This window comes from Lissotriton helveticus, chromosome 11 (genome assembly GCF_964261635.1).
Source record: "Lissotriton helveticus chromosome 11, aLisHel1.1, whole genome shotgun sequence".
NCBI classification, from domain to species: Eukaryota; Metazoa; Chordata; class Amphibia; order Caudata; family Salamandridae; genus Lissotriton; species Lissotriton helveticus.
This window is the reverse complement of record NC_136072.1, coordinates 1,126,945,812-1,126,970,258: the sequence shown is the minus strand read 5'-3', so window position 1 is coordinate 1,126,970,258 and position 24,447 is coordinate 1,126,945,812. Positions and strand designations below refer to the sequence as shown.

Sequence of the window (24,447 nt, the reverse complement as noted above, 5' to 3'; positions counted from 1 at the left end):
GTAGAGTAGTGAGTAGTGAGTAGAGTAGTGAGTAGAGTAGTGAGTAGAGTAGTGAGTAGAATAGTGAGTAGAGTAGTGAGTAGTGAGTAGAGTAGTGAGTAGAGTAGTGAGTAGAGTAGTGAGTAGAGTAGTGAGTGCAGAGTAGTGAGTAGTGAGTAGTGAGTAGAGTAGTGAGTGCAGAGTAGTGAGTAGTGAGTAGTGAGAGTAGTGAGTAGAGTAGTGAGTAGTGAGTAGTGAGTAGAGTAGTGAGTAGAGTAGTGAGTAGAGTAGTAGAGTAGAGAATAGAGTAGTGAGTAGAGTAGTGAGTAGAGTAGTGAGTAGTGAGTAGAGTAGTGAGTAGTGAGTAGAGTAGTGAGTAGAGTAGAGTAGTGAGTAGAGTAGTGAGTAGAGTAGTGAGTAGTGAGTAGTGAGTAGAGTAGTGAGTAGTAAGTAGTGAGTAGAGTAGTGAGTAGTGAGTGCAGAGTAGTGAGTGCAGAGTAGTGAGTAGTGAGTGCAGAGTAGTGAGTAGTGAGTGCAGAGTAGTGAGTGGCTGGCCCTGTTTCTAGCTCAAGCCGCACCGGCACCTGTAGTCTAAAGATAATACCTCTGCCTCAAGTGAAGTACTCTGGTACCCAAGGATGACTAGCAAACAATATTATTCACAACGTTGCTTACTATTCAGCAACATTTGACAGTTTGCAAATCATCTTTATAAAACAATTCAGAGTTTGATAACAAATTAATGCAACACATTGTAATATACAATGCCAATAGCTCAAACTTTAATGCTGCGAGACCTATTGCATTGTAAATGCTTGTTCTTTTCTGCCATCTCGTCCTCGCAGTACTTTGCGTACCGCAGGACCTCGTCTATCTTTTTGGACTGCCAACAGATTTTGTTATCTTTTATCCACTGACAAATTTCAGGCCTTAAACCATTTACAAACCTGTAAATAAAATGCGTCATATCCTTCATCTCGATGTTATTTATACCACTGTATGTTTTAAACACCTGCAACAGCCTTTCATAATAGGAGTGCACTGTCTCGTCTCTTTCCTGCGTTGTTCTATCTATCCTGGTCCAATCAGTTTCCTTTGCGGGCACTTTATTTTTCAAATGCTGAATCACTTGTTCATATTTTTTCATCACTTCAATCGATGGTTCCCCTGTGTTAGAGTCCCTCGGGTACTCCTCACTAGGCCAGGCTATGGCTATTTTACACTCGGTCCATAGATCTACCGGGACCACAATGTCGAAAAACCCATCTAGGTCTTTCCACAGGCATTTTTGCACCTTTACGAACCTTTCCACCTGTCTGTACCAGTCAACTGGCTTTTCACGCAATTTCGGGAAATCGTTAGTAAAGGACACAATATCCTGTCTGGACCATGGAACGTGTACATACCTCCCACCTGGTACTTCCCGCATGGGGCATAACTGTTCAGGTTTGTCTACTTCTCTCAGAGCGAACTCAGGGGTCGCTTGTCTGGATCGAGCCTCATCTTTCTTTCGAGCCCACCTGTTTTTCCATTTTTCCACATCTCCCCATTTTTGCAGAATTGCTAGCAACTCTTTAATCTGCAACTTTTTCCCTGACACATTCAGGTTCTCTATGTCTTTGTCTGAGAAATCAGCTCGGTAAGGTTTTTGCAAAGGCTTGGATTTTGAGATATCTACCCCCATACTAGCTGCAGTGTCTGTCAGCTTTTCGTGGAGCACTCTGGTACTTCTGGTAAGGCTTTTACACATAAACAGCAACTCTTCTTCAGAGGAGGTATTTAATCTGTCTAATCCCACATTTCCTGCCATTAATTCCTCTATTTCTATTCTCAGTTTGTAGAGGTCTAAAGGTTTCGTCTGCGGAGTCTATTTTTCTAATTCACGACTCCAATTTTCAATTTCTTCCGGAGTTACCAGAGAGACACTCCTAGTACCTGACGTTGACTCTAATTTAATTTCTTTCGTATTAAAAGGATTATGCCTCTTCTGCATTCCCTTTCCGGTCTGTTTGTTTGGCAGGTCCAAGAATGCAACTTCAGACTCACACTCACTGGACTGATCATCTATTATTATGGGCTCCTGTCTCGGTGGTGCCATGATTGGGGTCATAACTGGAGGGTTTGGATTTCCCTGATTATTCCCATATAACGGAACCACTGGTCTGGATTATTTCTGTTCTCTGTCTAGCTAGAGCCTCTTGCTCCCTTTCATCCAGTACTCTTCCTACTGTTCTGTCAGGTATTATCTGTGGGGTCAGGTGAGGGGTAAAACTCGGGGCAGTAGGATGCGTTTCACTCGGTCCCCCACCATAATTTGGTTTTGGGAACAAAGTTCCGGTGCCAAATGACCTACACTCTTCCTCATATGGAGGCTGTAAAAAGGGCATTCCTGAACTTGATGGTTTTTCTTCGTTCTCATAAAGAGGTCTGGGAAAAAAAACTTTCGTACGGGAATATTTTTCTTCCTGGCTCGCGGGTACTCTGGGATATATATCCTTTACCTCTGCAGGTCCAGGATTCTCAAAATAGGGCGGTATCTGACAACCTCCTCCCATACCTAGGGATCTGCCCTCTTCCTTAAGAGAGGGATGTCGGGGATTATCTCCTGCACTGGAAGGTCGGGCTCCCTCATTATAAGGGGGCGGACTTCTCGTGAAGATGTCATCTAACAATTCATCATCTGATTCTCCCACGGGGCCCCAATGTTTACTCTTTTCTGTCCTTTTTTCTCCCGCAGAAGTGTTACATGCTGGCATCATGGGAAACAGACCCTCAACAATCATGCTCTGCCTCCACTGTTTCATCCTTTTATCCCTGGTTTCCTGTTTCAGCTTTGGGTACCACTTGGTCAGACCTTTGTCCATTCGGGGTTTTTCTCTTTCGAAAGCCTCAATCTCCCATTCCTCTAATGCCTCATACTGCGTTAGTCTCGGTCTGGGATGCAATTCATTCATTCGGGTTCTCAAATTAAATAAGATCCTACCATTGAAAGTACCGTCTAACGGAAAAGCCAATATTCCGTCATCTTTTGTGTACTTTACCCAATTTTCCAACCACACACAGGTATTGTACCCTCGATCAAACATCATGAAAGAGGCGGGAGTATTGGGTGGCGGAACAATAACACCTTCTCTGGTTTTAATCGGACTGTCCCTTTTGAAGTAATTCTTCATCTTATTTACAAGGGACATTTTTCTCTTGGTTCCGTACATAATATCGTATCTATTGGCTTTCCACTGATCCCTTTCAAACCCTTGGTTTCTTGGATCGGGTCTAGTCTCTGGACAATACGAGTGCCACATACGATTTCTACGCTTAACTTTTTTTACAAAGTTACCTCCAATCAAAACGCGTTTTGCAATTCCGTGCGACCAATGGATGCACAAGTTCAAATATTTTCGGCCAAATGGGTGCGCGGCCCCTTCGTGAGACAGTTCTCACGCTCGGGTGCTCACCCCTCCTTCACAATTCCAGCCCCGCTACCCGCCCGCTGCTTCTACCAATCCCAGCGCGGCACGGAGTGACGTCAGAGACGCTTCGCGGCTGACTCCCTCCCTTCACAAGGTAACGGAAACTTTCTTTCTTTCTAAAGTGCTAGTGCTTGGTTATTTTACAACAAATACACATTCGCCACAGTGCTCAAGTGTCTAGACAGAAAAAGAGTTATTTTACTGCAAGTAAACTACTTCCATTTACTTTTCACACGCTGCGGGTAGATCTCTTCCGCCTACCCTTCACTCTAGCATCAGTGAACCTGTTACTTCCCCAGACCCATCCACTCTTTCCGGGATATATCTGAGTCTAAGGTTTCCCAGCGGACCCTTTTGCTTTCACTCAAGCTCCGATGAACCCGCTACTCTTCCGATGTGACCCTTACTAGGTTACGCCACTATTGGAATTTTGCCAATGAACCTCGTTACTAACATTTATTCACACATGTATTCAGAAAAACCCTAGTTAGTGCTTCCCGGTTTACCTAACCTGCACCTAACTTTCCTCGAGCCTGCGACCTCAAGGCAAATGGATTCTATTCACCACTTTGCCATTCAATTCCCCGGGGAGTTCTGACAACACTGAACAAGACGGTTTATAAACGCATGGATTAATACATATAACAGTATAAGAACAAGAATAACAATTTTAAACCAATTCATAAATTCAAAGGCAACACATTTCAAGAGAGTGATCAGTTCCCTCGGAACGGCCGCTCTTATAGCAGCATCAATATACTAGCAGCTACCGACTTGACTAGACTAACTAGTCCTACCTAACCTTTAACTAGTCCCTAACCATCCTCTGCTTACCAGAAAAACTGATAGAGCGCGCGAGGTCACCCGACCAATAATTTCGCCGCTTCCGGCTTCGGGCCCATATATTTCAATTCACCATATACATTGATCAGGTGACTTCACGCCCTGCTACCAATTTGTGTGAATTCCCTACTGTTATTCCTCAGCGTACCCGACTTACCATCCACCGACACGGGTACCTATGACCACAATGGATCAGGGAGCTAGCTGTAAAAGAAAGGCAGCAAAATACTAACCCAAATAACATTCACAATCTTTGGTAAATGACCACGGACAACTGGAAGTTTAAAAAGTTTTGTCTAAAGTTCGTTCTCGTAAAGCATTAAGTTTACAACAATAAGACAATCAATAATCAAGATAATGAAAAGTACATAACTATAGAGAAATAAAGTCAGGGTAATCATTGAAATGCAAATATGAGAATGCAACGGGAAATACTATGCAGTTTAAGGAAAAAGTTCTTTAGACACTTTAAGTAAGGAGGTTCTAGACCATATCAAGAAATGACAAACCGCAATGCAAAATATAATTTCTAACAGGTAGGGTAACATGGGAACACGTTATGAAATAAATGCAAATGACTTTATAATTTTCAATGGTTTGCGGAAAGCATGGAAAATTAACATATGCAAATGTGTGTCTTTATTAAAGCAAAAGACAGAAAAATAGAAAGGTGCAAGTTTGAAAGATTTCAGAACAATATTTACCTAGACTGGTGTGGAAACCAAACCCTGGCCCAGGGTCAATTAAGGACAGGAAACCCTCAAGGCAGGATACCCCTCAATGGACAGCAAGTGCAGAATGGACACCCAGGACAGGACAGGAAACCCTCAGATTAGGAATCAGGACAGGAAACCCTCAGGACAGGACCCTCTGGACAGGACCGGCACCCGCAGTTCGGAAGCAGCGCCTGCGCTCCACCCTCTCTGCAGCTATCGATCAAGACCCCGATTGGGTCAGCGAACTCCCAGCAAAGTGCTCCGCCAGCACTTTAAGGTTCAGTAAAACCTTAGTCTATGGTCAATTTCAGACAGAGTGCTCCGCAGCTCTCTGTATCTTCAGTCACCTATTGAGTGCGTTGGGTCAGTGACAGGTCAGCTAAACCAGACAAGTCGGACAATTTCCCTAGGTGAACCCAGGGTAGATATACTGTTTGGGACGATGTACCCCCCCCCAAATGTTGCAAAGTGTCAGAATCCCTCAATTTGGATTGGTCCTAAGGTAGGATTTGGGTAACACACCAATCAGAACACACTATTTGGATGCCTACTTTGCATCTCTGGGTACCGCCTAGCGAGATTGGGGTTCTCGTGAGAAAGTCCAGGGAAATACAATGACAATTTACATTGTTTCAGAATAGGGACACATGACTCCGTCCTGCTGAGTTCGCAGGTCAGTTTCTCAGGAGCATCTTGCCCATCCCTGCCAGCTGGCTAAGTTCCACCAGCCAAGGTTGACTTCTCCCCAGGCGGACGGTCATGCGCAGAAAGGACCTCCAAGATGGCTTTCGGCTCAGTCAGACCCCCATTTCCCGCGGTACATGAAAAGTAAGCGAGAACAAATTAATACATGGAAATAACGGTATGAAAACACATCATTGGTTTTGTACTTTCAACTTATCACTATAAAAATATACTATGCAGTTTAAATGTTAGCTACATATGCACAGGCACAAGAGCAACTGCACGAGCAGTACAAGCTATGTATTACGCATGCGCATCCTTTTCCCCTCCAAACCTGCAGACACGTCAGGACACGTGAGTGTGACTGACGCATGCGCAGAAGCTATATAAAAGCGGCGGCCATTTTAAGGACTCAAATTAATTTGTATTAGAAATACACATAAGCAAGCTTCATCTACTTTGGTCGGATATGAAAAATATATTAGTAAGACGTACAAATTATTACTTTATTATACATGAGCGAGGTTTCATGACTAAAGCACGTCGCGATGCGAAACTCTGCTTCATCAGTAATATGCCCCTTTGACCTCTGAAAGTTACCAAATGGGATTCTGCACATTGGAGCATAACATTTAGCATTTTCTTGGGATGACACATATCAAAACGATGCGAATATCTTGCAGATTGTATGGACATTCTAGGTAGACCCCACCCACAAGTGGTCTATGCTACATAACCGTAAACTTTGGACAATAAATCCTCGGAAAACAAAGATGTTGCTCAAAGACTTGCACTGCTTAAGATGGTACAAGGATGTGGCATAATGGCCAGAGCTACAACTAGGGAACCAGGTTCGAGGTTCTAGGCAAATCACTTAATCTACCTGTGCCTACCAAAAACGAGTGTAATGTGTAATGTAACTGGTGCTCATGTAAAGCATTCGAATACCTTTGGGTCGAGTTCAAGCTATGTATAATACCCTCTTCTATGTCTACCACTCTCGTACCTGGGCTGGAAAACTCATTCACCCTACCCGTCAATATCTATGTAAATAGACTTTCTGTTCCACTGCTGAAAAGCACTCCAGAAACACCTGCGGGTTCTTGATTGACGTTGGGCGCCCTCTGGTGGTGAGTGATGAGTACAACAAGTGGAAGGGTTTTTCTACAGTGCAGGAATGGGAGATAGAAACAAAACCCTCATAGATAGTATGGTGGAGGGTGAGAAAACTGTTACCCGAAATTTCACAACACAGGGGCTTATTTACAAGGTCACTTTTTTGACGCACCAGTGGCGCAGTGTGCCAGCTTATATTTACAAGGCCACGTAAAGTCACCCTGTGTGACTGTTCATAGCCTTGTAAATATGTGCCCCTTTCATGCATTACTCTGCGTGAAAGGTGCTTTCCTTGGGTGTTGCTGTGGGTGTTCCCACACAACATCCATGGACCCTGACACATTGCCAGATTTACAAAGTATCGTAAACCTCGGAATTCGTCAGAATCCCATGCCTCCTCAGGAGAGGTACAAGGAGGTGCAATGTGGAGAAATACTTTTATTTTTCCACGTTTTTTGCTCTTTCTATGTGTGCTGCATTCTTCAGCATATATAGAAGGAGCTAAGGGGCATTTTACCAAGGGCAAGTATCGCCACTTTCTCGGCGCATTGTGCCGAGAAAGCGGCGATACTGCTAGAGCCCTATTAACAAGGGCATTTTAAAGCCTGACCCAAGCCCACTTTGCATGTCAGCGATAAACATCGCTAATGACATGCAAAGTGAGCGTTCCCACGTCCAACCACATGAATAATGTGGTTGGAGGTGGGAACACCCTATTACCAAGGAAGGCGATGGGAGGAAAAGACCTGCGATAAACTCATTTATCGCAGGTCTCCCAACGCCTGCTCGGACCAGGCGTTAGGCATTGATAACATGGGGGTGTGGATCATAAAGCTGAATCCACCCCCCCATATTATCAAGGCCCACATTAGCGCGTGAAAACAACGTTTGATTTCATGCGCTAATGTGCCATATCGCCGACTATCGGCGCATTTCTATTCGCCTACCTGATGCGCATTGATAATTGCGCGCTAAAACGGCGATGAAATCCGGCGATAGCCGGCGATACGGGAATGTGCATTGTGCGTTTTCCAACGCACTCCTCGGTAATATGCCCCTAAATGCCTTTAATGAATGTTGTTGTGTAGGAAGGTGTCCCTTCCTGCACAACAACAATTATCCTTGCAATGCAGGCACACTCGGACCATGGCGCAAGCGTGTCTGCATTGGTGCACGGCTGCTGTTTGTGCGCCAGTGCAGGGGAGATGCACAGGAATGCACAGTATCTTGTAGATATGGCGAATTCCTGCCTTTTTATTTTGACTAGCACAGCAGGAAGGCTTGCTACGCTGCTGTGTGTCACAATATGGTAAATGAGGCCCACAAAGTTTGACAAATTCTGTATAAAACTAAATTAAGAGATTTTACAAATTTCACCTGGATCTAAATAATAGCAAAAGATGAAGTGTCCCCTAGAGGCAGACCATGTCAGGGTCCGTAGCTGGAAAATGTAAATATGCAGCCGGGGAGTTATGTTATGTGTATTTGTATAGTGCGCAACTCAACCAGTAGGATGCCTGGCACTGGGCCACAAAGGCCCCCATTTTGGATGTCCAAGCAAGTGAACAAAGGGGCAAACATATAAGAGACAAATCTTGACAATAACAGAGCTCTTTCAGTTCCATGCGTGAACAGTTCCTCCACTCAAGGTATTTTCTTTATATTATGGTAGTTGTTGTTTTAATCTGGCATAAACAGGACTGCAAGTACCGAAATACATAGGAAAATCTGTACGGATGAGCTGCTCATTCATGGAATATGCGCTCTGCTACATTTCGAGTTGAATAAAGATTGCCAGGGCCATTATATTTATTAATTTCCACGTCTGTAGCAACATCAGTGTAAAAGCTATCTTCAGCTCTAGCTTTGTTGTCACACTAACATTACTTCCCTGAGTCTGTCCCAAGCCTTTTCAGAGCTTGTAAATGATTCTGCCACAGGCTCTTGAAAGTGATGTGTTCAGAATACCTGGGAACAGTGTTATTCGTGTTACAGAATGGCGTTAATTTGTGGCTCAGAACCTCTCCTTCAGTTTGGTGAAACTGCACAGAGTCATAAAGATATTTCTGCTGTTTCTACTTGCAGGTGAAGTTTATACATGACCAGTGCTCAGCGAAACCGCGATATCGAGGCTTCTTCCATGGCGTGAGGGAGATCATACGTGAACAAGGTGAGGCCTTGGGCACCTTCCTGGCGAAATGCATGAGTTTCGAAAGGGGGTGAGATAAGAAAACCTTTATTGCACACCTGATGGGGTCAACAGTCATTGTGCAATTGATTTTCTACAGTGGGTTGGGTGACACTAAGCTTTGCATCACAGCACACTGGATGTATTCACACTTGTTGCTCTGCCCCCCAGTAAGGAGTCATGAACCTTTGAATGCTCCAAAATAATACTCTGTTCTTTATCTAACATTTTTATCCAAAGCGCTTTATGTAGAACATTATTATGTACAATTATTACTGTGTAATCATAATTGGTATCTTACTGACCTCAGAAAGATGAAAGGCTGAGCCAACCTTGTTGGGATTTGAACCTGCACTATGCAGATCACTCACGTTTCCACTTGCATACCTGACTTACCTGCAAAGATTTCAGTTTCACATGTTAGGTCCAAGTACAAAGACGTCTACTGTGCCAGTTGTGCAAGATCTCCAAAATTCCAGGGCTAGAGACATTGGCTGAGATGGAGCATGAAAGTTGGGATTACTTAAACAAAGGGGGTGCCCCCGCCCCAGCAGGAGAGGTGCACACCCCACCTATTCTATGAAGGGTCTTCTCCAGTTAGACTCAATCCTGTGAAGATGTCAGCTCTACACGGTGTGATGTCACTCACCCCGTGAAGGCATCAGATTGGAAGTCCTAGAACTTTGGAAGGTGCTCCGGCTGATTGGCCATGCTGTGCTCAAAGGAACCAATCACTCCAGTCCTCTCTGGTAGGTGGTACCACACCCCCAGAGTGGAGAACCTCTATAGCAGGGGTTCCCAACCTGATGTGCCCACGCCACCAGGGGGTACAAGATGGCATTACAGGGGGTGCAACAAGGAGGGAAAGTATGTACTGTATGCATAATAGGAATCCAGCAAGACTAGGCGCAGGGGGTGCGAACATTAATCAAACATTTCCTAGGGGTGCGGGGCATAGAAAAGGTTGGGAACATCTGGTCTATACCTGCGCATGAGCACTTGATCGACTACAGGAGATAACCACTCCAGGACCAACCTTTGGGTGGAAACATCTCGCGAACAGGAAGCGTGGCACCTCTCTACTGTCCTAGCAGAGAGATCATCCTCTGTTGTTAGTCCCCAAAACTGGTTGCCATTGGTTTTCTGCTAACATCTCACTTTCTCCATCTTCCTCTAGGTATAAAAGGCACCTACCAGGGCCTGACCGCCACAGTCCTCAAGCAGGGATCCAACCAGGCCATCCGCTTCTTCGTCATGACCTCTCTCCGGAACTGGTACAAAGGTAAGAACAAGCGTGTGCTCCAGTCTGTGCACTAGAGGTTGACACCCCAAGCCCCAGTTGTGGGGGTTCATGGCTCTGGACAGATATGGGATGAAGTGTGTATACTCGAGACAGACATGTTTTAAATTTTATTTAGGGTTTTCATAAAGTGCTACTAATGGCCCTGCGGTAACCTGAGGGTTGTCTATAAGAACCTATAAGGGAAAATGCAATAGTCCATGTGGAGAGAGATGGTGGAAGAAACCATGCACATACCGGTAGTCAGTAACCCTGTAGGGGTGAAGAACGCCAGTAGCAACCCTCGATCGGATATGTCTACAGATGTTGACAAACTCCTGAGGAAGGGCCAGTGTCCTGAGAAGCCTGGGTGAGAGGAGAGGCCAGTCTTCGATGACTGACTGGTTGTATAGATCTGGGTGTCCATGGCTTTAAACCATCTGTTTGTGTGTTTGTCTGTGTGTCTGCACAAGAGGTAGACACCCATAGCTCAGCAGTTGTGGGTATATATTGGGGTTGTTGAGTGAAAGTGTGTGTTTTTGTGAGCAACAGCCAGTGGGGGTCCCCTTCACAAAATTGCTAGATGCAACGCCGGAATTTAAAGGTACACTCTTAGGCTTACACCTACACTGTGTGTTCATTTCTGGCTTTCCTGAAAAATTAAAAACAAAGATTTTCCCAAAGCATATACATTTCCACGTATGAAAGTGTTGCGGATTTGCGTTTTTGCTCGTGGAAATGAAATTCACATACGCAATTGCACTTTAAACTTTTTGGACTTTTGTTGGGAAGTGAAGAATTTTATTCATCTACTCCCAGTCAATTTTGGGGATCTTCCATCTCAATTTCCTTGTTGGACAGAGACTGCTTGCACGTCTGTGGTGGTTCACCTTTTGCTGGTGTCCCCACCCTGAAATATCCACAACCCATCTCAGTGAGCAGATTGTATGAGTGATCCTTTTTCACTTGTGTATCCGTGTATTGTGGTTCACTGATATGAATTTTTGCTCGCAGACGATGGGATTTGGGGTGAAAATACATTTATATAAATCACAAAGAGTGGCTACAGTGCTTAACTTGTAAAAGAAAGCGTGCCGGTGCCCAGGGCTCTGCTCAAAAGCGCGCGATTGGTACAATCTAATGTCAACGCACTGAATACCAAGGCTCATAGGCCTAAAGGCAGCTCATGCCAGACACGCCCTGCCCATTTATCTCACTCTTGCAGCCCACAATTTTGTTATTCCTAAAATAAAACTATCACGCATGGGTGGAAAATCCTTTGCTTTCCTTGGCCCCTCACTGTGGAATACTATGCCACATGCACTGCGCTCTGAGGCAAGCTATACGAAATTCAGGAAGGCCTTAAAAACTTGGCTATTCAACATCTAAATTGCCGGTCCTGTCATTTACTACTGAATCATAGCGCCGGGAAACCCTTTGTTGGGTAGCTGTTGCGCTATATAAGCTAAATAAATAAATAAAAATAAAATTCCTGTATCCTCCTTTTGTGATGGGTTTTCCTTCTTTCTCTTCCTCCGTCATTCTGTTCCCTCCATTTTTCCCTCTCTTGGTTTCGTTAATGCTTGATGTTTTAAAATAAGTGCTTATCCCCAGGGCTTTGGGCTTTAAGTGGGATGAAAAAACTGGGGGGGTCTCTCAAAGGGGCGTGTCCAATGTAATTAGGACGTGACTTAAAACCATGTTAGCTAAAAACCTGTGCTTAGCAAAGTGTGCCGCCCCCACTTGTATTTTGCTGTTTCTGTCATAGCATCCAGATATATGATACAACAAGTAACATCATACCTACAACAAGTCAGGACTATTGGCTTTGTCAATGGTTGTTAGTTGCATAAGGTTAATCGGCAGCAACTATGGCTTGTATATAATATTGAAAAAGTTTCCATCTAAAGCCCTGGTGACAGCACAACAATGTTGCTGGTCCTGAGTTTCAAAAAGAGAAGGGAAATCCAGAGAGAAAATGACTATCTTTAAAGGATTTCTCTTCCTCTACAATGCTCACCTGTCATGACGTCATGCTGTACCTTCTCCACTAGTGAGAAGTGAGCAGTGTGAGCAGGCGCACATCGATGTGCCTGCTGTCACTGCAGTCCGGAAAAAAATGGACCGCCTGTGCCAGGGCACAAAACAGAGCCCGATAGAGACCTGTTTCGAGGCCCACTTTGGAATACACACGCTGTGGAGGTGCTCACACGGGTCCTCTATCATTGGCCATGCCTTTGTGCTCTCTCGTTTCCATTGTTTTGTCATTGTATCTTTGTTTTCTTCTTCTGCCTTCTTTGTTTTACCTTTATCTCCATCTCTCCTTACACTATCTTACCTTTTTTGTCTTCTCTTCCTCTTGCTCTCCCTCTTTGCTTTTTTCTCTCTTCTCTTTCTCCTTTCTTTTGTCCATTTTTTATTTCGATTTGAAGATCTTTGGTTTGCCAGCTTGATAACAGATCCGAATATTTTGCAAAGCAAAGTCATTTTTTCTAACCCTATCTCCTTGTTTTCAGGGGACGATCCAAACAAGGCCGTGAACCCCCTTGTCACAGGGCTCTTTGGAGCCACAGCGGGAGCTGCGAGCGTGTTTGGGAACACTCCGCTGGATGTGGTGAAGACCAGGATGCAGGTGGGTGGGTGCGGTGCCAGCTGCAGTTGGCAGGACGTGCTCTTGTACTAAGCATAGGAGTCTTGTTCTTATTGGACATTTGATGGATGCTCTGCCTTCTTTTACTGTGTGTTCCTCCCTAGGGCCATTGATGTGCCTTCAGTGAGTGCTCTGCCCTCTTGTACTGTATGTTCCTCCCTAGGGCCTTCCATGCCCCTTAAGTGGGTGTGTAGGAAGCTTGGTTTCTGTTGCAGTAACCCCCCCACACTTTTTGCCAGATTTCTGAAGCACTTTGGCTTGATGTGCCCTGTGTCCCTGCCAAGCAGGTTCCCAGGGCCGGTGTTCTTTCCCAAAACGGTTCCTTTCTACCCCCAATTGGCACCTCTCTGGCCACATGTAATTCCCTTGTTAAAGGTACCCTGGGTACCAAGGGCACTGTGACCAGGGAAGGCCGCTAAGGGCTGCAGCACATATTGTGCCACCCTTAGAGGCCCTGTGCCTTTACACACACACACACGCTGCCTTTGCAGGCTGCATGTTTTGGTGTAGAGAAAAGTGAAGAGCTAACATGGCACACATTCCTGTGTGCCATGCCTGCAACCCACTGCCCGTGGTATATGTAAGACACCCCTCTTCCTGTGTGCGCTATACCACTGGCGAGTATACAATTGCATGAGCACTGTACCCCTACAGTGTCTAAGTTCATTCTAAGACATTGTAAGTTCAATAAAGCCATACAAGAGTATATGATCTGCAAGTTTATCATTACTAATTCCACAACATCATATTGGCTTTACTGAATTCTGGAACGTTTGGTAGCAAACTTCTCAGCATAATAAACCCACGCTGATTGCCAGTGCGTGATTTATTATACAGTGTACTCAAAGGGCATCTTAGGGATGTCCCCTGACAAACGACCAGCCTCTGGTGAGTTCCCTGACTGCTACACACCATCCTGCCACCACGAGACATGTTTCTGGACTCCTGGGGTGGGAGCATTCGCTCCCTGAGCCCAGAAACAAAGCCTTTCCTGGGCGGAGGTGGTCACACCTTCCCCAGGCCAGGAAGAGCCATCTGTGGCAGGGGAGCTTCAAAGGCATTGCCACCTTTGTAACGCATTCCCCAACATCTTCTGCTATCAGGAGCATGTCCCCTTCCTGTCTCCCCTCCTTTTCGGTGGGAAGAAAGGCAGGAAAAATTAGCACAGCCCAGAAGGTGTGCCCACCTCTGCTAACCCCACCCCTCAGGTAGGGGAGGCGAGGTGAAGCCCATTTTTTAGTGCTCGCCATCTAGCAGATGGCAGGCACTCTCCAATCAGGATTAGGGATTGTGTCCACTCCCCCACAGCACACCAAGGGTGTAGTCTCCCTAAGGTCAGTAGCTCATTGGCTACTGACCTCGAGACCCCTAAACTCCCCCTGAATATAGTATTTAAGGGGCAGCCCTGAACTAAGAAGACATATTCCCACACAGTAGCTCTGTTTAAAAGAAACTCCCAAGACAGACTCCAAGCCTGCTGAGGACAAAGAAACCCAAAACCTGGAACCACCACTGCACCTGATGCCTACGGCCCGAATCTGGGTGGCCCACCAGTCCCAGCGAGTTCCCCCAGAACCCGAGTACATCTTGGGCTTACCCCATCCAGGACTCCCCGATGTCGCCTGCAGCCTCTGCACGGAGACCAACCTAACCACGAGGGGCCCGGTAAGATGAAATCCAACCTCAAAAGACACACCTGCCTCCAGCCGCCCTGCGCCCTGCAAGAGAGAACCTTAGGTGCGCCTAAGTCCCGAGGACCTGAAGCCGACCTCCCCTACTTTTTGGGGTCCCTCCTTAGGGGATTCTTGGCAGGCAAGGTTTCCCTGGGTAACACCCAGTAGGCATGCTGCATTTGGCCTTGGCAGCTGTCCACTCTGCAGACTCAGACTCCGACGGACACATCCATTTAGATGACTCTCAGACCCTGCAGAACTCAGGCCACTCCCCCTCATACACCTGACCAATCACATTCATCTGCAACATATCCATGGCAGTCTCCTCCTCTTCCTGTGATATCAACTAACCACTAGGCCAGGGGTCTTCAAACTGGGGAGCCTCAAGTAATCCCAGGGGGGGGGGCACCAAGCTCTAGCCAAAATAAGCATTATGTTGATAACAGTGCTTTGTTTTCAGTGTAAAAAATGAGGCGCAGTAAGCCACTTTGTAATGGGCCATCACTGACATCTTTTACCATTTATATCCTGGCTGGGAGAAGGTGTCAAAAGGGAAGGGACTCCAAAAAGTCTTCAAAACCCCCATCCTCACTTCTAATAATTACACCGTGGATACTTTTACACGTTAGTAAGGCCGGCCTGTCCCGAAGAGTATTGTTTAGCAATCATATATTTTATTAAATTTTTAAAATGGTACAGAGCTTACCTGCAATGTTTAAATAAGTCTAGACATATTTAAACATTGCCGGTTTAATAGAAAAATTGTGAAAAAATTGAAGGGGGGCGATGTTTTTGTTTTGCAATGGGAGGGGGGTGCGGCACTAAAAAGTCTTAAGACCACTGTGCTAGTCTGTACCCCAGCACTGAGGCCTATAGACCCAATTGGAGTCAGGCGAACAGGTCACTCCCACGGTCTCCTGGTACTTGGTACCCTTACAAATATGCTCCAGACAGAGAGGGATATGCAGCTGGACTGTCTGGCACACTTATTCTGCAACCACACTGTGTGATTCTAGGCATTTCTAATGTGCTCTTTTTTGTGCTTTTCCACCCAGGGTCTTGAGTCGCATAAGTACAAGAGCACGTGGGACTGTGCGTACAAGATCATGAAATATGAAGGACCAAAAGCGTGAGTCTAGCAGTTTCCAAAGGGGCAGATATGGTGCCTGCTTGGGTGATGGAGAAGCAGGGAATGCGATGCAGGAGTAATGAAGGCAAGGCTTAGTCCCAGGGGCAGACGAGGCAAGTAGAGCGAGAAAGGGGCAACAAGGGAGGTCCGTGAGGAGACAAAAGGTGCAAAGTGCGCGGAGAGCGCGGGCCAAGAACCGCAAGGGTAGGACGGAGATGGATAGTAGGGAGCATGGTGAAGAAATAGGGTGATCAGACCAGGGCCGGCCTTAGGCATGTGCAAGCTGTGCACCTGCGCAGGGCCGCCAAACCCCAGGGGCTGCCACACCAATATATATGCTTAATATAATAATCCTCCGAGGATGGATACATATTTGCGTGGCGGTCCCAGTGGCAGGGATTTGGCGGCCTCCGGCATTGTTCCTCTTCCAAACAGCCTGACCCCCTTCCTGAGCTCCGGGGCCCCCTACCTACATTCCCTGCCCAGGGCCGCCATGATCCTTGAGCCGCCCCTGATCAGAAGTCCCGATTTTCCCTGGATGGTCCTGGTTTTTCGTGAAGTGTCCCGGTGTCATGACACTTTCTTCCAAACTGAATACATTTCCCTGTTTTTGGGTAGTGGCTGGGATGAGCACAGAAATATCCAGTTTTTGAGTAATGGCTGAGTTGAGCATCTGCACTGGTTTTAAAAAGATGTGCGCATGCTCACTTCTCACTACCGGAGAAGTTACGGCGTGAGGTCACTCCAGATGAGGTTATTGTGAGAAGGGAAATCCTTTAAAGAGAGACATTTTCTCTCAGGATTTCCCTTCTCTTTCTACTACGCAGGAAGAATGTCATTATGCCAAACAACAGTGTGTACAAACCCCAGCATGACCGTGCATTGCTCACTGGAGTCAGAGGTTACTGCCTGCACCATGATGCAGCCAGCCACCAGTGTAAACTGTAGTTCTACTTCTATGTCCATGACCTGTCCCGGTTTATTTTGTTTTGAGAATCTGGTCACCCTATGACGATAGGGATTGGAGACAGTAAAAATTAAGGGAGAACGAGGGCAAGGAAGGTGATAGGAGCAGGGAGGGTGTGCCTAGGAGAACAGATGTAGACAAGAAGATTTAGGGATGGGATGACTTGTTTTTCGGTCTGATTTGACAGTGCAGCTGTCACCAGGCATGTGAGCAGAAGAAAAAGAGCCCCAAGAAGCAGTATTCAGTGAGGAAGTGAGCGCATGCTGATCGCCTTCTATACGAGCTTTTGATTGGGCAAAAAATGCGCGCTTCCGCTGAAAATCAGAGTCTGTTATGGTAACAAACTAATGATCAAGACTATCAGACAGATTGGTTCATCAGGAAAAAAAGATGTCAAGTGCCTTGGGTCTGACCTGTTTATTATAAAATGGTACGACAAAGGCAGTAGGCCTGACTGATTTATTTCGAAAAGCATGGGTTAAAGACAATCGGCCTGCAAAGGCGCATTGTTATCACTTATGTTAGAGCCTGTAGGCAGGTATTTTGCTAGACATAATTTCAGGGATTGCGAAGTAGGCAAGGGTTTTGTGGTGTTTACCCCCTCTGACAAATCCAGGGGGCAGAAGATTTGCACTGTGATAATCTGTGCTGGGTTCTCTTGGGAGGGGGTGTATAATATTTTGCCAAGTATAATTTTGTGCATATTTGTAGTTTTCTGCACAGTATTTAGCCCTGTCTGCACTAAAGTACTTTGAAGGTCTGGCTTTGCTTATGGAATTGCCAGGCAAGCTCTTGCAATACAAATATATTATGTATATACATACATTTGCAGGCTTATAGGTGCTTTGGTGAGGATTTGAAGGGCAGCCACATTGTACTACCATTATGACATCATATAGTATGGGGCAATTGGCCAGCCAACCACAGCCATTATCTCTATTGTCCTGTGAGTGATGTCATTCTTACCAGACCACATGTGCACATCCACCAGTGCAGTTTTCCATTTTCTACTTTGTACGTCTTGTTTAATTTCTTTCCTTCTCCTTTCTGTTTTGTTTAGTTTTTTAAGAGAGCATGGCAGCTCCTCAGACAATCCTAGTAGATCACTTGCTTCCTGCTCATTTCATCTGCAGCATGTCCCATGAGGCCTCTGCTTCTAAACCCTGAGACCGTGTTGTGTGTGTGTTTTGTTTTGGCGTGGTGGGTGGATAAATACAGCAATGAGTCAGTGGGTGGATGATTAGATGCATGGGTGCAAGGAAGAGTGACAGGGTGCATGTATAATAAGTTATTGAGTTCCTGATCTTCCCTGTGGCTTGTGAATTTTTCTAGTAGGAAAGTTGGCTATTTGTACTGTCACTTACTCATGTGGGATCCAGCCTTGACTCAGGATTGCAGACCTATCTGCTCATGCTGCTAGTTGTGGATTTTTTTAGTCATTCTGAGAGGGTGTTTCCATTTTAATTAACCCTGGGCAAAGCACTACGCTACGCTCGCGTAGTTTGCGAAGATTGTGCAACTTCGCACTACGCAAACTGCACGTAGCACAGTGCAAACATGCGTAGCGTAGTGCAGCGGTCATTTTTTGCTTGCTCGCGGTCCTCAACGTCATGTTGGCAACCGCGAACAAGCAAAATGACATCCTCGCGAGACTTTTTCCTTGTTCTCAATCAGCAACATCAAGTTGCCGATCGCGAGCTTGGAAATTAAACCCCCCGGCGAGATTCTCAACCCGGGGAGGTCAGGTTTCTCATTGAGTGGTCGTGCATGCTCGCGACCGCTCGCGATGTGAAACTACCAGTTCGCGTTGAGAAAGCTGCAGCTCGAGTAAAAATCTACTCGAGCGGCAGAAAAGTACAGCTCGCACTGTGCAAGATGCTGTTTTCAATGATTGCACAGTGCCGGATGCTTGTCCTCACTGTGCAATCATTGAAAATGACATCTTGCACAGTGCGAACATGCTACTACGCAGTTCGCGTAGTGCTACGCGTAGCTCGCGTAGTGCACTTTGCGTAGCTACGCGTAGCGCTACTTCGCGAACTACGCCCACCCTTAGTTTTAATTAAAATCTGGTGCTCACCTTCATGTTTTGTTCTTTGCAGGTTTTACAAGGGCACTGTCCCGCGTCTGGGGCGTGTGTGTCTGGACGTCGCCATTGTCTTCATCATCTACGATGAGGTTGTGAAATTCCTGAACAAAGTGTGGAAGACAGACTGAAGACGGTGGGCAACCCTCAGCTCCGCCAAGGGCAAGTTCGCTGCGGAGGGACATATTCGACGACATGGAAGAGGGACAGGGCGAAGAACATGGTGGAGGGACATTCCAGCGTTACAGATGTGGAACATTTTTATAATAAGTCGGAGGATCTACTGACGACAAAGCCGGAGGGACATATCGATGACCAATGGACAAGAAGGCTGCATCAGGCCTCTTGCCGGGGAGTAGGGGAGTGTGCCAAAGGTCCATTTCTTCTCCTTTAGCCCATGTTTACAAGAAGCTGCGCCGGCCCAGGCCGGCCTTTCATTTAAAATGACCAAATGTATTTATTGCCAAGCCTCTCTGTGAAAATGGTGCCTACTCTGTGAGACGTGGGTATCCATCGTATGTCCAGGAGGGCCAGATTCACACCAAGTTATCAGGATAATCACAGCCTATGTAAAAGAGTTGTATTTATATTAATTGTTTGTAGGTGTATATAATGTGGGTATCCTGGAAAATTGGCAATAATTGGACCCTCCTGGACCCACGTTGGACATCCCACTTCTAAGGAGACACTGCAGTCCATTCAGGGCTGTAGTGCTCTAAGTCCAGAGCTACTCTCTTATTTTTCACCAAACTGCGTGTCTTAATCCTACGTTCTTGCCGTCACAAGCAGCGGTGGAGTTCTACATATCTTCATCTCCTGATGACATCATGGGCATGTTAACATCTTATGATGTCATTAGAAGAAAGACCCATACATGGGTTATGATCTGAACATTTTGGAGTGAGGAATATTAATTTTACTTGAAAACGCAAGGGCATTTCCTATGCAGACAAAGCAGAAAATTCATTTCCAACTGTTTTTACCCTTGCTAAACAGTGATCAGAGCAAAGAGAATCTGCTGCAAATTTAGTCCTGCTTTTCACTTTGGCAAAATTTGTTTGCAATATTCTGTGTTTATGATTGTGAGGGATCAGTTTTGGTTTTTATCGGTTTTAATCAAATGTTCTCTAAATTTCTAGTGGTATTCTCAACCTTCCTGTTCTTTGAGAATAAGACGTTTTCAGTCCATGAGACAACAGTCACCTTATAGTGTACTGACACCGCCAGTTTCTTTTATGTGACAGTCGACATCAGAATTACTAAAAAGCAAAATATGCCTAATTTTTTTATTCCTCTGACAGTCCCACCAATATTGTAATGAGGGTTGTCATCTTGCTGTAAGGGTTGCCACATGATGGGTCTATTGCAATCTTGGTCGGAAACCCTCCAAAAAGAGGTCGGAGGCTTTCTGACCAAGAGTGTCGGTTTCAAGTCAGACCAGCTAATTATAATGTAGGCGGTCAGATTTGAAACCGGCCAGTCATTCCGGCTGGTTTCCAACGGGCTCAAGGAGCCCATTGGCCAGTCAGAGACGGCCTGCAATCCCAATGGACGGCGTTTCCTCCGTTGGGATTTATATGCTCGGTTTCCCACAGGCTTTCCATTCTGGGCTTTCTGACATGGAAAGCCTGTTGGAAAGTGAGTTTGGGGGACCCTAGCAGGGGCCCCTTCTCTTTGCGGCCTCCGGTTGGGGGCTAAGGGGGCATCTGTGGTGCCCCCTCTGCTCATCTCTGCACTGTGTGGCAGGCTCCATGCGGTGCCTCCCACGTGGTGCAGGGATGATCACAACCTCCCATTTCCCTATGGGAGCTTGTGCTGTGGCAGGTTTACGGCCTTAGTACAAGCTCCCAAATGCGACTGCACCATGTGTGGTTGCATCTTAATGCTGCGGTCGGGACCGATGACCAGAGGTCGGTCGGTCCCGATTCCGCAATGATGTCAGTCAGAGGGAACTCCAACTGACATCATAATAGGCCCTTTAATCCATTCTATATCTTTCCTTTGCTTCAATAGAACCAAGTGGACACACATAATGATCTGTAAAAGGAAGGCTAAAGACTGGATAAATGTGTTGTGCCTACAAGGAGCAAGAGCGCCCACCTGGCTTAGCCACCTCTAAAGATCGTGTAGAGAACAGTTGGGCCGATTCACAGAACTAACATAAGACAAAATCCTAAACTTACTACTTTTGGTATTCACAGAAGTTAGGATTTTGTCTTAAGTTTGTCGTAAGACAAACTTAAGTCAGACTTAAGAAAGACTTAAGGCAGATTCCAAACTTAAGTCTGTCTTAAGTCTGTCTTAAGACAGACTTAAGACAAAATCCTATCTTCTGTGAATACCAAAAGTAGTAAGTTTAGGATTTTGTCTTAAGTTAGTTCTGTGAATCGGGCCCTGTGTACCAAATACCACTGGGGGCCTTTGGCTACTTAAAACAAAATGGTACTGGGGAGTAATTCTGTATTCCGGCTTCTAGATCTCATTGAACTATGCTTGAAACAATTCAAAGGGGGTGAAATAACAAGTCTCACAACGATGGTCATGGAATGCTTGCAGCCTTCACAAAAGCCTTGTACCAATTCTTGAGTCCCTTAAAGGGACAAAACTATCAGTACCTTAGGAACAATATGCGATCTAGTGGTTACGGAACCAGGAAGCCTTAGTTCTCATACTGATTCCCTGATCAAGACTGGTAAAAGAGATCGATTTAGTATTGTGGAAAGCCACAACTAGACAGGGAACCTCGAAGTGTGTTTTTTAAAGTTGGCGGTACATAGATGAAATATTGTTTTGGACTTTTATTAAAGCTCTTTGTTTTATTGGTGACATTGGGGTGGTAGCACAGCTACCTGTGTGCAATCATACATAGAAAAAAAATATTTAAAAAAATGTAGAATTGTGGAAAACTTTGTGCCAACATTCCTTGAGAATATTACTTTTTTTAAAAACCTTTAGCATTTGTAGGTTGCAGGTGAACCTGGTCTTTTATCCAAATAAATGTTTTTTTTGTTTAAGTTTTAGCTGTTTGACACATCTATGTGGGAAACAAACTGTGCAATTATCTGAACCAAATTCTTTTGAAATCTTTCAGTTTTAGGATATCTAGATCTAAGTTCACCCTGTGCCATCTATCCCAGGGAATTATCTTTTTCTTAGCCTCGTAATATGTCATTGCACTGGGGATAAAAAAATAAGTTGAAAATATTACATTTTTTACAAATGAAACAAATGATTGTAATTTCATTTTTACAAGATGCGTTACAGAACCCTTCCATTTCAGAGAAGGGCTGGTGCAAATAATTTATGAATGCTTAGAGATAGATGTTTTAAGTTAGTGGAGGAAGCGAGTTATATTTACCTAAAAAATACACCACAGGTTTGGCACTGATGTCTATTGAGGCATTTCCTTGGTGTTAGAGATTTAGAAAAAATAAATAAGGGGTGGGGTTAGGAAATAGTTTATTAAATATCATAAAAGAATCAGCCGCATTCGCCATTGTCAGATAAAGTGGCCTATCTGGTGACACTTTCATTAATCATATCTATTGAGTCTGGGTTTTGAAAATGGGATTGAAATTTCTTTGAAGGACACCTGATCCAATTTGTTGTTTGTTGTCTTCTATTTCCCGGGACTTGTTGTCTGCATTTCCTCACAACAGACTAAGAGTCCCAGATATCATTGTGGGCACAGATGACCAGAAAAAAATGCTCCCCCACTGGTTCCAAACCCTTTTGTGGTGCAGGGAGGGTTCTGTCTGGGAAGTCTCTATGTATTTGGGATGTACGTCGTTACAACTCATGCCTTTACAACGCATGCCTTTACGACGCAACTTTTACAACGCAAGTCGTTACAACGACTTGCGTTGGGGGGCGCTGGTTAGTGAATAGTTTAATTTACTATTTCAACTCCAGTCCCCGTGGATAGTAGGGAAGGTGTTGGATAGTAAATTAAAACTATTCCCTATCCTAGAGCTCCCCCAGCGCAAGTCGTTGTAATGACTTGCGTTGTAATGGTTGCGTCGTAAAGGTACTGCGTTGTTAAAGTTGCGTTGTAAACGCTGTTCCCCATGTATTTGGCCAAACAACCATTTTTTAATTTTAGATATAGTGAGCGGCTAGGAGACCAGATCAGTCTTGCTGGTGGTTCATACATCCTGACGGAAATGAGGTTGTGCTTGCGCGGATGATGGTCACTGTAAAATATGACCTCCTAAAGAGACCTTTATCCATGTTCGGTGTTTCATGTTTCCTAAGAAAAGACTGTTCTGCCTGAAAAATACTCAAATGTTCCATGCCCCGCCCCTCATGAATGAGCCATTAATATGGTGATTATATAAACATACTTGAATATTGGTCTTGTCCTGTTTGTATGTGGGCACATGTTCTGGCCCCTGCATTCTATTACTCGTGCCAAAGGCTCCTGATGATTCCGGGCCGGTTTTGTGCCAATATGACATGTATGCAAATATATATTTATAAACCATGTTTTGTCTTCCTCTGTGTGATTGATTTAACTTATTGTTTGGGGGCGAGGGGGTGGGGTCTTTAAAATGTATGATGCAAATCAGTTAGATGCTGTGTGTCTAGAAGCTGTGTGTATACTCGAACGGAAGGGATGGCTGGCATCGGTGGTGTGGCGCAGTGGTCAGGGTGCCTCACTCCGTACCACGGGGTTCACGGTTCGATCACCGGTGGCAGGTCAGCCCAGCACCATGTGAGTCTGGGCAATAGCTCGCTTAATCTTCCCGAGGGCCCCCAGCGCCGTGAAACCACTTCGGTGGTAGCTGTGCGCTTTATAAATTTAAGGTAGTTGTTGTTGTATTTGTCCCTCTGTGTACTCATGGCTTTGAGCTGGTAAGCTGGCTTGAAAGATTGCACAACCACTGCAGAGACCAGCAGGTCCAACGCTGCCTTTCATTTTCTTTGAGGTTGATCAAATTAGAAGCCTTGATTTGAATAATAACACTTGCTCTGTTAGTGCCAAGAACATTTCAGGTTCCTGTGTCTGCTTTATAAATGGCCAATGCAAATATTGCTCCAAGTTGAAAGATTTGAAGAACCACATTTTCTTTGTCCATCTGATTAAATTCGAAAAACTGTGCATGTATAGTGTTAAAACAATGTTAAGAAGTAATCCAACACAGAGGTTTCAACATTTCAAAAGCATTTAATATAAATCCAGCATCCCAGCCATGCTTGCTCTCTCCCCGCCCTCTCCAACTTTTCCCCTCACCATTCCATTCATCATTCCAGTTTCATAATTACATTCTATCCATTACATTCTATTCAGATTGAAAAAAGATACTAAACATCTCACTTCTTAAAAGAAATCACAAGTAACCGGTGGATAAGTTAAACCTAAAAAGATAAGTACAACAATTATTTAAACATCTGAAAGTTTACTCTGTTCAAATATACAGAGACAATGATCAACATCTAGAAAAACTGAATTCATATTAGATCAAGACTTAATGCAATATATAAATTTTGAATTAGGATGGTATCTGCACTTTTCTCCTGCCTCTCAGAATAGTATCTAAAAAACATGCTGTTTTGGGTTTGGCCCTATAATCCAAGACTACAGTAGGTATAGACCGGAAAGAATACGTCTCAAGATTTGTACAATTCTCATATTGTTTGTTATATTGAGCAACTCTATTTAAGTTC

The 24,447-nt window shown here is 45.0% G+C and overlaps 1 protein-coding gene across 3 annotated transcripts in view; it reads left to right on the top strand.

The window, feature by feature from the left end:
• Positions 1–23,265, top strand: part of SLC25A1 (solute carrier family 25 member 1) — a 163,658-nt gene extending 140,393 nt beyond the window's left edge. For all 3 annotated transcript variants that reach the window (XM_078667857.1, XM_078667858.1, XM_078667859.1), the window contains 5 exons: positions 8,894–8,978; positions 10,174–10,278; positions 12,792–12,907; positions 15,654–15,727; positions 18,797–23,265. In XM_078667857.1, coding sequence (XP_078523983.1) covers positions 8,894–8,978; positions 10,174–10,278; positions 12,792–12,907; positions 15,654–15,727; positions 18,797–18,911 — 495 coding nt within the window. In that variant the 3' untranslated portion in view covers positions 18,912–23,265. The remainder of the gene's footprint in view (positions 1–8,893; positions 8,979–10,173; positions 10,279–12,791; positions 12,908–15,653; positions 15,728–18,796) is intronic.
• The last annotated feature ends 1,182 nt before the right edge of the window (positions 23,266–24,447 follow it).